The sequence below is a fragment of the Pongo abelii genome, chromosome 2 (assembly GCF_028885655.2).
Source record: "Pongo abelii isolate AG06213 chromosome 2, NHGRI_mPonAbe1-v2.0_pri, whole genome shotgun sequence".
NCBI classification, from domain to species: domain Eukaryota; kingdom Metazoa; phylum Chordata; class Mammalia; order Primates; family Hominidae; genus Pongo; species Pongo abelii.
The window spans coordinates 1243494-1260544 of NC_085928.1; the positions used below are offsets into that span (position 1 = coordinate 1243494).

The following is a 17051-nucleotide window of genomic DNA, read 5'->3' on the forward strand; positions in this document are numbered from 1 at the left end:
CTCTAAGTGATATCTAGTCTAAATTAATTTGCTCTTTACAGTGCTGCATTGAATTGCCCTAAGGAAGAAACAAAAAGTAAACATTACTCTTTCTTTTGTCTTACTTGTAGGTCAAGGCTATTGCACAAACACAATCAAACTTCATTAGAACAAGCATGGAAATCTCAGATGTAACATGTGGATCAGGCACTCACATGGCACAGCCTGGCAGCTGTCCCTGAGGACACCAAATACAGCTCAGAGTGAAAGGTTACTCAGCTTCTCAAACTCAGCCATAGACCATGAGCAGCTCTCAGGAAGATAAAGGCCAATCTGAGTGAGGACAAAAGGCATATTTCCCCCTCAAGCTAATGTGTTTACATTCACAAAATGGCAGTTTAACTATCGGTAGCACTTACATCTTGGTTAGACATTTCCCAATAAGGTCTCTCTCCATAGGACATGACCTCCCACATGACAATGCCATAGCTCCATGCATCACTTGCTGAGGAGAATTTTCTGTAGGCAATGGCTTCTGGGGCTGTCCATCTTATGGGGATTTTTCCACCCTGGAAAACAAATTGGAGATTTCTTAGATGGCTTATCATTGTATTAAAAACAAAATGGTATTCCAATTAAATATTTTTTATTAGAAAGATCTAAATACTTCATAATAGCACTGGCATTTTAAATTAAAATCTAAAGAAAGCCAGAATAATGTTAAAACGTCAGAAATATTTCCTATAATTATTCAGTAAAAATAGCTTTAATGGGTAATAAGTCACACTTCAGAAATATTTTATTTCATTCATTAGAGAAATTTATTTTTACTTTAGATTCACACAATTAACCCCTCTATAATGCCATTTGAAGAAAGTTCCAGATTATAGGACATTAGAACTAAATATCATTCAACACTCATTAAACATTGTATTGCATTTATAAATAATAATGAGAATAATCCCTAACTTAATTGAAGACAAGTGCTTAAATACAGAATGGAAACATTCTCTACCTATTCAATACTTACCAGAATTTTATTCTGTTCCCTTTCTTTCCTTTACATCTGCTATGATTACATTTATTTTATATGAAAACATTCTTAACCAGTATATAAGCGCACCTTGAAAGGATAATCTTTCTTTCAAAAACTTTAATACAGTTTATATTTTTATTCTTCAATTTCAACTTAACATTTTAACATATTAAAGGAATTAAATTGTATGAATTTAATCTAAAGGTTCAAGAATTAAAGTCTGCCATCGTGTTACACTTAAATTTTATTAACATTTATTACCTTTTATCTCTTGAAACACTCTATAAATCCCTTTTTACCGTAATGACAAGAATAAAACAATTCATCCATTTGATTTACAATTTTAAAATCCCTGCAGCTCCGAAGTGCGAGTTGAAGGGACGAAAGCAGCCCTAGCTCCACTAGATGGCGGAAGAGAACAATGAGCGGCTCCCAGATTGCTGTCTTAAACCGTGGAGATGGCTTAGGTTCATAACAAAAATTATTTTTGACAGTCAGAGCTCACCACAAAGGGATTGTTTCAACATTGTCCATGATCATGATCACATAATCTGATCACCCACTGTGTGCAAAGCCTGGTGCAAGTAGGGGTGGGAAGAAAAGTGTGTTCTTTGGCCCTTAAGGAATTTAAGTTAAATATCTTTAATGGTGAAACTATTAATTGAGTAATCTAAACATTACTTATTTAGTAACGTTTAGTAAACACTACTTATTTAGTAACGTTTAGTAAACACTACTTATTTAGTAACGTTTAGTAAACACTACTTATGCGGGGGGGGGGGGGGGGAGGATTCATCCAAAATGGGAACAATTTAGGTTTTACAAGGCAAATGAGAGCATTAATGGAACACTCATCTCAAAGACTAGTAGCATGGAATTGTTAGAAGAAACCTTGGGGAAAACACCTTGAATCCACTCCCCTGATTTTGCAAGTGAGCAAACTGAGCCCAGGGCTTGGAAATTTCAAGGTTTAGAAATTTCTCACCATATTATTAAGTACCTTATGTATACTAATGCTGTCATATGATATAAAGATGTAATACTTAAGCACAGGGATTCTGTAACCACATATCAAAGTAGCCCAATAGAAGGAAGCCTGAAGCCTGAGGTTTTCATGCGTTGGGGCAGAGGTTAAAGGCAGCACCAAATTAAGACTGGGGAATTAAATTTACAAAGTTGGTGACAGTAGCTTAAGAGTGTTGGGGGGCAGGGAGTTGCAAGGGGAGAAAATTCATTCTTGAACCCAAAGTAGGGTAGCCAGACAAAATAAGGGACTCGTGGTTAAATTTGTATTTCAGATAAATAACAAATAATTTTTCATTATAAGTATGTTCCACAAGGGAAATTTTTGGTATAAGTAAATCTCAAATATTATATGAGACATATTTATACTTAAAAAAAATCATTGTTTATCTGCAATTCAAACTTAACTGGGCACTCTATATTTTTATTTACTAAATCTATCTACCCTAATCCAAAGCACTAAAAAATTTCAGAAATGAGAACACTGCAAATGATCCAATTGGACATAAAGTCATGTTCTAAAAAATGGGTGTGATCTTCACAAGGGGGTAAGGATACCTCTACTTGTATTTGTGCACCAATACTAGAGTATTCTTGTTTTATTATGTTTGTGACTAAAGTGCCTCAGTCTTGTGGCTCTGCATATTGAGCTATTTAAGTAAGATTCAGGTTTGTTTCCAATATGGAAGCCACATTTTCAGAGAACAAAGACCAAATTTGTCAATTTGACCTGAGAACATACACAAGGGCAAGGGCAGCAGTCCCATCTGGCATTTCTCATGCTGGATCTTTCTTTGTTCCAGAAAACAATATGTAAAAGTATGACTTGCTAGCCTGCCTGGCTGTTCCTTTGCTAAATCTTTGTGGGTTCTATTAAGATAGGTCAAAAAGCAGAGTTAATGGTTATTTTATGTTCATTCACTCATTCACCTATAAATGATATTTCACACAAATTATTCACATATAAATTTATATTTTGAATAATTTGATATCACATATAAGTGACAACATTATCACTTTCCTTCATAAGGTTTTATTGTTTTCTTCAAGGGGAAGGTATTACAGAATATTTGATTAATGGCATTGCTCCCTGTTATGAACTGAATTGTGTTCCCCTAAAATTCATACGTTGACGGCTTAACCCCCACTGAGACTATATTTTGAGATAGGGTCTTTAAAGAAGTAATTAAGATCAAATAAATTTATAAGGATGTGGCCCTCGTCTAATATGACTGTGTCCTTTCCTTATAAGAAGATGAAAAGGTATCAGGCATGCAGGCACAGAGAAAAGGCCATTTGAGGCCATCCTCAAGAAGAAGCTATCTGTAAGCCAAAGAGTGAGGCCTTAGGAGAAGCCAAGGTTGTCAGCACCTTGATCTTGGACGTCCAGTCTCTAGAACTGTGAGAAATAAATTCCTATTGTTTAAGCCACCCAGTCTGTGGTGTTTTGTTATGGCAGCCCTAGCAGACTAATACACTACCACTATATAAAATTTTTTTTTCGAAACAATTTGTTAAAATGAACATTACAAAATGGACAGTGCAACTTTATTTCAAATTTTATTTCAACTGTTGCCTTTTTTTTTTTTTCTTTTTGAGATGGAGTTTCACTCTTGTTGCCCAGGCTGGAGTTCAACGGCGCAATCTTGGCTCACAGCAACTTCTGCCTCCTGGGTTCAAGAAATTCTCCTGCCTCAGCCTCCCGAGTAGCTGGGATTACAGGCACCTGCCACCATGCCCAGCTAATTTTTTTGTGTTTTTAGTAGAGACGGGGTTTCACCATGTCGGCCAGGCTGACCAACATGGTGATGATCCATGTTGAACTCCTGACCTCAAGTGATCCACCTGCCTTGGCCTCCCAAAGTGCTGGGATTACAGGCCACCACACCTGGCCAACAACTGTTGTCTTTAAATGGAAAGTATGAACTGGAATAAATCTTAAAATAAAACATGAAAAAATGGGACATAAGTTTAACGTAGGAAATAGAATTCTAATTAACAAAATGCATGATAATATGAACCTGATGGTATGCACAAACTGGAATAATTCTGAGCATACATGGAATAGGGATAGGGAAGCAGTCACACCTTTTGTTCCAATGGGAGGATATATACGGGATACAGTTTATATCTAATTGCAAGATGAGGCAGAAAGGAAGAAGCCCTTAAGGCACTGCATAGTCTCCATTCCTTACATTAGAGGAAACACAGAAGCACCTGGGTTTTTTCTTTTTCCTTTTTTAATTGAATGGATCAACTTAAACTTTCGTGGCTTGATCTCATCTACATATTTTTGCCTATGATCTTGAATCATATACAGAGGTAATGCACTAAGGTACTTTTTTTCTCAAAGCATTAACCACCAGATGTTTGCTTCAGGTTTCGGGAATGAACAAATAGTACTTTAGATTTGAAATCACAATTATTGGAACATTACATGTTGCTTTACCATATGTTTATGAGAGAGAAAAAAGTTACCAAAGATGCTAATCAAAATGACTGAACGTAACTCAAATGGCTTCTCATTTACTAATACTTCTCTTACAGAGCAAGCTTAATAACTTAGGGAACAAAAGAAAAGCAGGAAATAAGTAAACTGGAGGGATACTGAAATGTTTATAAAAACCTTTTGTGTTTTTCCTGCTTTCCAAGTCATATTCAGAGATTGTTGTCTAATAAGTAGGTAGGTAGTTGTAGCTGAAAAAGTGCTGATGAGGGAACAAGGAGTACTGCATATTTGTATATCTTTGTCTACCCTATATCCCCAGAGTGGAGTTGTATTATAGGTGCATTTAACATCTGAGTATTACTACATAAGCCTCTAATCTTCAGAGGAAAGACCAATCAATTGAAATGTATTAAGGATACAGAGGCTTAATACTGGAACCAAATGGAAAAATTCTGTAGAGAAGCAAGAACACTTAAAATGTCTCTCTCCATTTCTCATTTACTGGATTTGATGGTTATCTTGAAGGTAAAGGTTTTGAATAGACAGTAATCTGTCTGTAGACTTTTCTTATGTTCTCAATCTATCTCTATAGTACTCAATTAGTGAGTATATATTATACTAAAGGATAATTTTAAAAATCCTTAAGAGCAATTTTGACTAAACGATATTTTTCCTTCTGAAATACAAATTGTAAGATGCAACTTTACTATAGTTCATTGTGTGACCTTGGGCAAGGCTTAATCCCTGGAGCCTTAGATTTCAGAACTGCAAAATGAAGGGATTTGAATTAATGACCATAAAATGGTAAACTATAATGAGTTTCGACATTTGCCCACAATTTCTCAGCTCCCATTAAATTGTAAAGAGATAGGCCACATGAGTTGGTACCCAGACCATGTGAGCAGACAGCCTGATGGCAGACAGAAAAGGAGGCAAGCACACTTTAGGTTACATCCTTGGCCAATAATTCATGGTTACAGTGGTGATCATGAGGGGTAAGCAAGAGGAAAAGTAACTTAAACACTGTGTTTAAGAAGGCAACAGCATGAATAATATATATTGGAAAGGTCTGAAACCAAGACTTTGACTTTTTCTTCCTTTTTATTTTTTAACTCTTAATGGGTAACCATTGGTTATTTGGAAATCTTATCATATCGAGTCTTACTGATGTCAGACAAAGAAGGCATTAATGTGCTTACTGGAGGATGACTTTAAGTCATAATTTCTTGTTGGTGGGATTATGTGTGGCAGAGGTGGTCTCGTTTCAGGAGCTTTTGTGGAGAGGTCAGCATTCTGGGGCCTTCTGCCTTAATTCACTATGGTGTCCCAAAAAGTCACAGCAAGTCACAGAATGATCTCAAATTCACTAGGTAGAACAGACAAACCTAACTAGGGGGATAGTCCTCTTACTCTTGAGAATCACTGATCTTGAGAAAGAAATCCATCTCTTGTACATCTCTTACTAGTTTCTATTCCCAAATCAACAAATTATTTTATTTGTTGTTTTGGCAATATTTATTGTTGTAAAACGGTATTATATTGTGCGTGTGTTTTAAAACTACGTGCCCAGCCTCTTTCAGAGAGGCATGTGTATTCCTCCTTTATTGAGATTTACAAATCTAGGGAAACTTTGGTACTCTGGAAAGTTTTGTCCTTTTCTGAAATATGGAGATAATATCTGTCTTTACCTGAAGAAAGTTTGAGGGCTAATAGTGGAATGAATTCATTTATAGTTACAAAGGAGAAACGTCTCATATTTTGGCTTCTAAATAACATTTACTAAGTGGATTAAATGAAATGGTATACACAAAGCACCTCTTAGCAGCCAGCACCCAGTGTACACTCAGTAAATGTTATCTGTTTCCTTAATTATGTATCCAAAATTTGTCTTTTTTTGGACTCGTTTGGTTTCTAGCCCAGATCAGCATCTCAATTCCTTCATGTGCAATCACTGAACTCACCCCTACCATGCCCAGGCTTAGGTTTGATCTTCTCAAACAACAGATTTTAGGAGTCAGAGGTGCAAAGTCAATTCTGCTGATGGACAGTCTCTGACACAGTTCTAGTAATTTAGACCTTGTTTTGCCCAGTTCAAGGAAATCTGTGTGTCTTGGTCCAGTGAGTTTGGTCCCATGCTTAAACTCCTGCCATTGTCCTGCCAGTGCCCTTCCAAGACTGGAGACAAGTTTTATTCATCTTAATATTTCACAGGTAGAATTCTGTCATCATATAATATCATTTATGGTTGAATGCTGGCAGGCCAGACTTCTGTCTGCAGCTTGACTTGCCTGATAAGGATTGCGTCTGGATTGCTGGCTTTTCCTGTGTGTTTCTATTCTCTTTCTGAGGTCACGGCACACTGGGTAAGCTATGAAACGCTTGTCCTTGAAATACACATGTAGACACAGTCACATACGTACATGCATGCATACATGCATATGAGATTGTGCAGGTGCACACAATTTTGTATCAATGTCTCAAGATTCACAGATGCCAGATTAAAAACACTCCTACCCTAAGCAAAAGAACCCTTTTTTGGCACAGTATTTTTAAAATATCGGTTCTTAATAACCAATTTGTATAAGCTGATAAGCACTGCAGAAATCGATGGTAAACAGCATTGTTTTAGGTAAAAAACATATGAAACTAACTTTTTAAAAAATCTTATATGAGATTTTTTATCCCTTGTTCCAGGTTTTCATTATGTGTGCTGAGGACCTTCATGAGGGTGTTCACTGAGTCTCAGGGTTTTATATTTCATGAACCCAGAGCTCACCAACTATTGGTCCTTGGGTTGAAAAAGGTCTGAATTTAGGCTTTTCATGGCTAAGTTATTTTTATTTTGTTTCCTTAAACTGAAACTAAATGTCTTTAGACAGGGCGTGGGCTCTCTAGAGCGTCTGCTCCACCCTCTCACCAAGTCTTTCATCAGACACACTTGACCTATTTCCATTATCTTCCTGGCCCTGTCGGTGTTGCTGCCCTATCCCTCCCCCACCCTAACTCTAACCCTACCCTTCCATCTGATTATGAAATACACAATTATCTACTTTTGAAATTTGTTTTACAGTGTATTTTTCATAGAGAATAGGGGCAGATGAGAAACAATTTCAAATAAACATGAATAGCTAAATCATCAGCTTTGTTTTCTACTTGCTAAAAAAATTCTTAACTATGGAAAGACTCTCCTCCTCCTCTCCTCATTTGGAATACTTAGAACTACACTGCATTTTTATTCATTGTTTAAATGTATAAGCAGCTCAGTGAATGCTAATTTTTTGTTGTTCCTGTAATAAAACACTGCTTATCATGCTATTCAAACCCTGAAGAATTAGGATTCTTTTCACCTGCTTCCTCTTAAATTGCTCCTGAAAATAATTCATTGCCATCTATTTCTCAGTATTCTCTTTCACTGAGAACATAGGTGCTACATCACTAAGTGAGTAACACTATTCTGGGGGACATCCGTAAAATTGGATTTTCTATTTCATCCTATAAGGTAGATAATGTAGGACACAGTGCTACTGTAGTGTGGGAGAATAAATATGTACTTTATTATGAGAATTGTCATTGTATCTGAGTTTAGATAACTTAAACACTACTGACAGTACAGGCAATTTTTTCAAAACAACCTATCGCTTATTATGGTTTTGAAAATATACTGCATGGTAAAGACTCAGGGGGATAGCTGACAATATGTTAAAATGAGTTAAAAATACTATTCCCACTCTTATCTGGACAGCAGTACTCTTCTCTAACATCTCTCTTGAGGTATTCTCTCTCTCCCTTTTTTAAACCCAGCTGTACAGAAGACTACCTACCCCAGCCCACCCTCCCCAGTGTATTTTAAATAATGATTTTTAAAGTTTCTTATTTGTAGTATTTATGGCAAAGAACTATGGAAATTAACACAAAAGTAATGGGTTTTCTTTTTAAAAAATGTACAACATAAATCATAAAGGGGAGTGAAAGATTAATTATTCCAGGCCATTGGCAATTGTTAATATTGAGATATTTAATACATTAAATTTTTAATGAAAATATAACTCTTCAGATGTATAACATTTGACAGTTTTATAAAGCATTTTTATATCAGTGGTATCAATTTGATGTGTAACATTAAAGAGTGGGTACTTTGCTTTCTTATCAGACTGCACTGTAAGAATAATACTAATACAAAGCAATGATTAATCCCTATAGCATCTGTGATGATTAATTTTATGTGTCAACTTGACTGGCCTGAGGGATGACCAGATAGCTGGTAAAACATTATTTCTAGTGTGGTTGTGAGAGTGTTTCTGGAGGAAAACATTAGCATTTGAATCAGTAGATCAAGTACAGAAGCTTTCCTTGAGGACAGGCATCATCCAATCTACTGAGGGCCCAGATAGAACAAAAGAGTGGAGGAAGGGTGAGTTTGCTTTCTCTTCTGGAGCTGGGACATCCATCTTCCGCTGCTCTTGAACATCAGAACTCTAGGTTCTTAGAACTTTGGACTTTGGGACCTATGCAAGTTCTCCCCTGCCCCTGCCCCTTTCTCAGCCTTTGGGTTAAAACTGAACTATATCATCAGCTTTCCTGGTTCTCCAGCTTACAGATGGCATATCCTGGGACTTTTCAGCCTCCATAATCACAGGAATGAATCCCCATAAATATATATATATATATATATATATCTCCTAATGGTTCTGTTTCTCTGGAGAATCCTGACTGTATTAGTCCATTTTCTTGCTTCTGATAAAGACATAACCAAGACTGGGGAATTTACAAAAGAAAGAGGTTTAGAGGACTCATGGTTCCACATGGCTGGGGAGGCCTCACAATCATGGTGGAAGGCAAGGAGGAGCAAGTTACGTCTTACATGGATGGCAGCAGGTAAAGAGAGAGAGAGAGAGCTTGTGAAGGGAAACTCCCATTTTTAAAACCATCAGATCTTGTGAGACCAATTCACCATCACAAGAACAGCACGGGAAAGACCTACTCCCACGATTCAACCACCTTCCACCAGGTCCCTCCCACAACACGTGGGAATTCAAGATGAAATTTGGGTGGAGACACAGCCAAACCATATCGCTGACTGATATACCATCTATCTCTATCCATGGTTGGATGATAATTATTTGAGGAAAAGATTTAGATCCTGTCATTAGGAAAATAAATTGCATAAAGTGAAGCATACCTATATTTATACTAGTAGTATTTGCAAACTCTGCTTAAAAACAAATATTCAAAAAGAATGGAAAACTTGTATAGTACTCCAAAGTATACACAAGGGTGATTCTCATAAATCCTGGGGTGCTTGTTTTGGACAAAGAGCATGCAATGTAGAGAGACAAAACAATGGTAGAGCTGAATCCTGGCTTCTTGGCCCTCTTTCTTCTCTAATCTGTTTTGTGATCTTAGGCAAGTTAGAGATTTTTCTGTAAATAGAGGGAACTGGACTTGTATCTTGTAGTTCATATGAAGGTCTAATATTCTATGATTTGTTAATATATGTAATACCCCAGTGAATTAAAACAGAGGGAACAACCTTCACTCCTGTCTAAGGAAACAGACAGAAAGTGTTAGTGCAGAGCTCAGTTGCTTCCTGTGCCATTGTTATGTCCACAGGCTCTTTATACATTAAGTTAGACTGTTCCTGACAGATCCACAGTTCTTGGAACATATCTGAGCAGCAGGTCTTCTTTTGTAGCTATTGCACGTAGTGTTGTGATATATTGGTTTAGAATGGAACAGTGACCTTAAATTACCATTGTCAGAAAGGCTAGCTCTGACTATCATCTGAGGAGGAGAGAAAAGATGAAGAATGACATCTTTAGAGGCAGTCTGTTTGGGGTCAGCTACTCAGTCTGAAGTACACTCAATAGGAAAGAGGGCACAGTCATCTGAAAGACTGAAGAACATCACTCTAGGGAAAGGATGGGGCTGAAGGGCTCACCCCCAAAGGTGGAGAACTTGGAAAAATGTCTGGAAGTCCCCAGAGCTGGATATACCAAAATATGTTTAATACAAATAAATCTATTTTAAAGGTAGACTTTGGCTGAAAGAATTATTAAAATGCTCATATTTTCTGTATTAGTCTGTTTTCATATTGCTATAAAGAACTACCTCAGACTGGGTAATTTGTAAACAAAAGGGGTTGAATTGACTCACAGTTCCACATGGCTGGAAAGGCCTCAGGAAACTTAACAATTACAGCAGTAGGTGAGGGGGAAGCAAGGCATGTCTTACATGGTGGCAGAAGAGAGTGAGAGTGAGGGAGCATCTGCCAAATACTTTTAAACCATCATATTTCATGAGAACTCACTATCACAAGAAGTGAAGCATGGGGCAGACTGCCCCCAAGATCCAATCACCTCCCACTAAATCCCTCCCTTGACATGTGGGGATTACAATTTGAGATGAAATTCATGTGTGGACACAGAGCCAAACCATATCAATCCACCCTGGCCCCTCCCACATCTCATGTCCTTTTCACATTTCAAAACCAATCATGCGTTCCCAATAGTCACTCGAAGTTGTAACTCATTCCAGCATTAACTGAAAAGCCCAAATCCAAAGTCTCATCTGGGACAAGCAAGTCCTTTCCACCTATGAGCCTGAAAATCAAAAACAAGCTAGTTACTTCCAAGATACAATGGAGGTGCAGGCATTGAGTAAATCTTCCACTTCCGAATGGGAGAAATTGGCCAAAACAAGGGGACCACAGGCCCCATGCAAGTCTGAAACCCAACAGGGCAGTCATTAAATTTTAAAGTTCCAAAATAATCTCCTTTGACTCCATGTCTCACATCCAGGCCACACTGATGCAAGAGGTGGACTCCCAAGGCCTTTGGCAGCTCGGCCCCTGTGACTCTGCAGGATACAGCCCCACTGGCTGCTTTCACAGGCTGGCGTTGAGTGCCTGTGGCTTTTTTTTTTTTTTTTGATTTGCACGGGGCCAGGTGTATGTAACACTCTGGGGTCTTGAGGATAGTGTCCCTCTTCTCACAGCTCCACCAGGCAGTGCCCCAGTAGGGACTATGGGTGGGGGCTCCAACCCCACATTTTCCCTCCACATTGCATAGTAGAGGTTCTCCATGAAGGCTCTGCTCCTGAAACAGACTTCTGCCTGGACATCCAGGCATTTCCATACATCCTCTGAAATCAAGGTAGATGCCCCCAAAGCTCAATTCTTGTCTTCTGCACACCTGCAGGCCCAATATCACATGGAAGCCACCAAGGCCTGATGCTTGCACCCTCTGAAGCAATGGCCCGAGCTGTACCTTGGCCTCTTTTAGCCATGACTGGAGCTGGCACAGCTGGGACACGGGGCACCAAGTCATTGGGCTGCACAGAGCAGTGGGGCCCTGGGACCAGCCAGTGAAACCACTTTTCACTCCTAGGCCTCCAGGCCTGTGATGGGAAGAACTGCCATGAAGATCTCTGAAATGACCTGAAGACATTTTCCCCATTGTCTTGGCAATTAACATTTGACCTCTCTTTACTTAAGCATATTTCTGCAGCTAGTAGCTTGAATTTCTCCCCGCAAAATGGGATTTTCTTTTCTACCACAAGGTCAGGCTCCAAATTTTACAAACTTTTACACTCTGTTTCCCTTTTAAACGTAAGTTCCAATTTCAGACCATCTCTTTGTGTACACATATAACTGTATTTGTTCAGAAAAAGCCAGGTCACATCTTTAATGCTTTGCTGCTTAGAAATTTCTTCTGCCAGGTACCCTAAATCATCTCTCTCAAGTTCAAAGTTACACAGATCTCTAGGGTAGGGGCAAAATGCCAGTGGTCTCTTTGCTAAAGCATAGCAAGAGTGACTTCAGTTCCCAATAAGTTCCTCATCTCCATCTGAGACCACCTGAGCTTGGATTTCATTGTCCATATCACTGTCAGCATTTTGGTCAAAACCATTCAACAAGTCTCTAGGAAGTTCCAAACTTTCCCACATCTTCCTGTCTCCTTCTGAGCCCTCCAAAGTGTTCCAACCTCTGCCCATTATTCAGTTCCAAAGTTGCTTTCACATTTTTAGGTATCTTTATAGCAGTACCCCACTGTTGGCACCAATTTTCTGTATTAGTCCATTTTCATTCTGCTATAAAGAACTACCTCAGACTGGGTAAAAACAAAAGAGGTTTAATTGACTTACAGTTCTACATGGCTGAGGAGGCCTCAGGAAACTTACAATCATGGTGGAAGGAGAAGAGAAAGCAAGGCACATCTTACATGGTGGCAGGAGAGAGACAGAGGAACTGCCAAACACTTTTAAACCATCAGATCTCATGAGAACTCACTCACTATCACGAGAACAACATGGGGGAAACTGGTCCCACGATCCAATCACCTCCCACCAGGTCCCTCCCTCAACATGTGGGGATAACAATTGGAGGTGGATTTGGGTGGGGACATATAGCCAAATCATATTGTATTTTAAGTAGGTTTTAAAGCTGGGGTAAATTGATTAAAAGATAGAAGACAGTTTACTTATCCTCAGGTTCATAGTTGAGAAAATTTATACAAACCTTTATTCTTCATTCCATTATTCCAACACAACATGCTGTATTTTCAACTTTTCTCATTTCTAAAACCAATGGAACCTTCAGATCCTTACTGGTTTATGATCAAAGTGATTATTCCTCTTATGCCTGCCTATAACACTTACTGTCTGCCTCACTCACTTTGCACCTAGCATCATGTAACCTCTATGTACTGTTATTTGAATTTTCAAAAGGTGAATGTACTGTCCTCCCAGAAAGTTTATAAAAGTTTTGGAGAGTCTTTTATTCTTCTTTTCACTAAATGCTACTTCACAGTATTTAGTATGGTGCTATGATTATAATGTAAATTTATTGATTATTTGCTGGGAGGATGACTTGGGATGAATTAGGAAAGTGGTGTAAAATGAAAGGCAGTCTCAGAACTATACTATATAAGTAGAAATCACATTTTGATTTTCAGTTCCTTTTTAGTCATCATTATGAATTTGATTAATGATAAGGAAAAAAAGAAAGCGGGGATTTCTCAGTCTAAATTTTCAATTTAAAAAGGGTACCACTAGAGAGGCACTGAAGGTCACTGGTGGCATTCATTCATTCATTCCCTTAGTCTTGAGTTTCTTGAACACATCTCACATGCCAGGTGCTAGAGTCACAAAGAAGACATGCTTCTTGTCCTCAGGGAGCTCATGTTACAGTAAGAGAAACATTGATGTAAATAAATAATAACAGCACAGAGGGTAAGTGATCTAACAAAAGTCTGTACCAGATTCAATTGGCAGCAAAAAAAAAAAAAAAAAAAAAAAAAAAAAAAGGAGGGATCAGTTCTTTGGGATAGCTGTGTGAGGAGGCAAAAAACCTTCAGAATAGAGGTAATTTTTTAGGTAGAGCTGACAAAAAAAAAGTCAGAATTTGACTAGTAAGACAAAAAGACTAGGACACCCCTTCAGAAAAAACAGAAAGTTCACAGTAAGAGGCACAGAGGGGCGACACAGCATCTCATGTCCAAGAAATTGCAAGTTGTCTGAAATTGCTGCCACTAAGAGTCTAAGAAAAACTGATGATTGTGAAGTTGGAGACAGCAGCAATAGCCATGTCAGCGAAGGCTTGGTTAGACAACTAGAATAGCAGGCAGTGAGATTTCACAATGTTACCATCACTAGAAACGCATTCCTACAAAACAGATTTTATAATCTGGGTTGCATCTGTCACTTTTTTTATGTGCAAAATTATACAAAATTTGGTTTGATTTCTTTTTTGTTTGTTATTGTACTTTGTTTGTTGTGGCTTAAAGATTTGTATCTTGTGATCCAAAGTGGTGTAAATGAGTGTTTTTTTCCTAACATAAAAGGATGACAGGGATCCTAAATCTCTCTTTTGACCTTTTGCACTAAATGTCTCATAAAAAGAATAAAATCACTTTAAATCTGGCAGAATCAACTACAGTAAATGTGTGCAATCATGCATCATACCAAGCAGGTTGAAAGGTCTAATTTTACTTGCATAATATATTCACTGTTTTATAGCAGATTTTTCCAGTGAATACATTTTGGCAAAGCAATGCGTTTTTAAACAAGCTTCCAGCTTGTTTTGCTCAGGTTTAAGTATATCATTTGGGTTCTGAAGCCTTGTTCATTGGGGACAGCAGATGGCTCCTGGAGGACATCACTGGAGCACTGCGTGGCATAACATGACAGTATGTGGATGTACTTGGCTGCAAGTAGAAAGAAGCGACAAATAATTTATATCATCTTCAAATGATATCACAAGCCAGTGGCAAAAGATGATTTAAAATAAAAGAGGGCTTATCCAATTGTGGAGTGAGGTCTTTTAAAAGATCAATCCAGATTTCTAAGAGCCCTTTCCATTTTTATCTTGAATGTCTCTTGGCTTTTTCTTATTTTAATCCATACTCTTCTTGATCTGTTCTTTTTCTTTTGTTCTCTACTGTTCTGTTTTCTTTCACTGACTTCTTGCTGCCAGATATTCAGTCTGTGTACAGAGTATAAATTCCCTGAGGCAGAGACTTTGTTTGCTTGGTTCTTTGATGTTTTCTCAGGGCTTAGAAATGAGCCCAAGCATAATAAGTGCTCAATTAATATTGGTTAAATGGATGTTAGAGATGTAGTGTACAATCACAACAGTGCTAATCATGTAACAGGCGATTCTAAACGATGCCATGAAATGTGACAGGCGCCATGATAGTGGAGAGTCGGGGGAGCCTTCCAGAGAAAATGAAGACTAGGCTGGAATCTTATGAAAGATGAATAGAGTTAGATGAAAGAAAGAGGTGTGAGAGAGGAGGGGATGGGAAATGTGGGAGGGAAGACTGATCCAGGTAGAGAGGAGAATGTAAGATTTAGAGATACTGAGAGAAGTTGAGTTCAATCGGAGAAAAGAGGTGAGATAAAGGAGGAGGAGAGATGAGGCTAGAGAAGTAAGCAGGGGAGAGAGCATGAAGAGCTTCCTCGGGCATTAAAAACATTTGGACCTTGTTTTGTGGCAATGGAACACCATTGAGAGGCTTTAAGCAAGGGGATGATAAAATTTTTGTTTTTGTTTGGTTTTGTTATTTTTATTTTACATCACTTTGGCTACTCTGTGGATTGCTGATGGGGAAATAGAAGGAAAATAGGAGAGTAGATAAGAAAATCTTGCCGTGTCTAGAAAGTTAGTAGCATTACTTCATAATTCTGTAATATTCACACGACACTACATTTTTATACATTAAATATGTCTATTTCAGTCATGATTTAATATTTCCCATATTACAGATAAAAATGGGATGCCATTTACTCTGCTTTAAATAATCTAAATAGAGAGTCAAAGTTAGTCATGTAAAAGTTACAAGGAACATAATAAAAAAAATTAGAAAATTATCTTCTTGAAGACCATCACATACTATAGAAGCACCATTTACATTCACTTTAAATTTATGTATTAGGGAAAATACTCTATCAGTCAAGTTCTTCAGAGAAGGAGAACCAATAGGATATGGACAGATATATGAGGATATTTATTATGAGAAATGGCTCACATAATTACGGAGGCCTAGAAGTCCCATGATATGCCATCGGCAAGAGGGAAAACCAAGAAAGCTGATGATATAGTTCAGTCAGGGTTTGAAGGCCTGAGAATCAGGAGCTCTGTCGTCTGAGGAGGAAAAGATGGATATTCCAGGTCCAGAAGAGAAAGAGAATTCACCCTTCCTCTGCCTTTTTGTTCTATCCAAGGTCTCGATGGGTTGGGTGATACCCACCCATCACCCATGTTGATGAGGGCAGATCTTCTTTGCTGTCTGATGATTCAAATGCTAATTTCTTCCTGCAACATCCTCACGGTTGCACCCAGAAATGATGTTTTACCCGATGTCCAGGCATCCCTTAGGCTGATCAAGTTTACACATACAATTAATCATCACATCCTCTAAGGACTTGCTAATTAGACTATAAAGATTTTCATAGATATTTAAAATTAATAATGCCATATTTAAAAAACAATCCACTTTTTCCTACTTAATTCATATGTTTTATATAATTTTGTCTATATTAAAAATTCTAGTGTAAGTAGTTTACCTGAAGGGCAAGAAGGAAAAGTATTCAACTTTTGTTTTTGTTTTGTTTTGTTCATTTTGCTTTCTCACATATATATGTGTACTGGGCACGAGAAAGAAAGAAATTTCACTCAGAAAGGTTGTTTTTTAGTGTTCTCAGTTATGAAATTCTATATGACCAATTTTTACTATTTTCCCCCTGAAAACAAATTCGCTCAGGGCAAAGGACTTCACATGGGCTCAATGTTAAATGGACCCAAGGTCAAGTTGCTGAACCAATTCAAGGAATCAAAAACAGCAGTTACTGTTACCATGAACTTCATCCATTATTGAGGCACAAAACAAGATAATATATGTGATTGTGCTTTTGATATGGTGGTTTTCATCTATATACTTCAGCCTGATTTTTGTATTTTGTTTTGTTTTCTAGTTCACTGGTGATTTTACAGCCAATGTTGGCTGGAAAACTTTATATGATGTGTAAGTTGCTATTTATTCAGTTCTGTTTGTCATATTATTGGTC

The 17051-nt window shown here is 37.8% G+C and overlaps 1 protein-coding gene across 16 annotated transcripts in view; it reads right to left on the reverse strand.

Moving 5' to 3' along the window:
- The window catches only part of EPHA6 (EPH receptor A6), a 965948-nt gene that overhangs the window by 36582 nt on the left and 912315 nt on the right, over positions 1–17051 (reverse strand). For all 16 annotated transcript variants that reach the window (XR_008523481.2, XM_063721671.1, XM_063721674.1 and 13 more), the window contains one exon: positions 399–548. Coding sequence is in view for 15 of the 16 variants with exons in the window: in XM_063721671.1 (XP_063577741.1) it covers positions 399–548 (150 nt within the window). In the remaining variant the exon portion in view is untranslated. The remainder of the gene's footprint in view (positions 1–398; positions 549–17051) is intronic.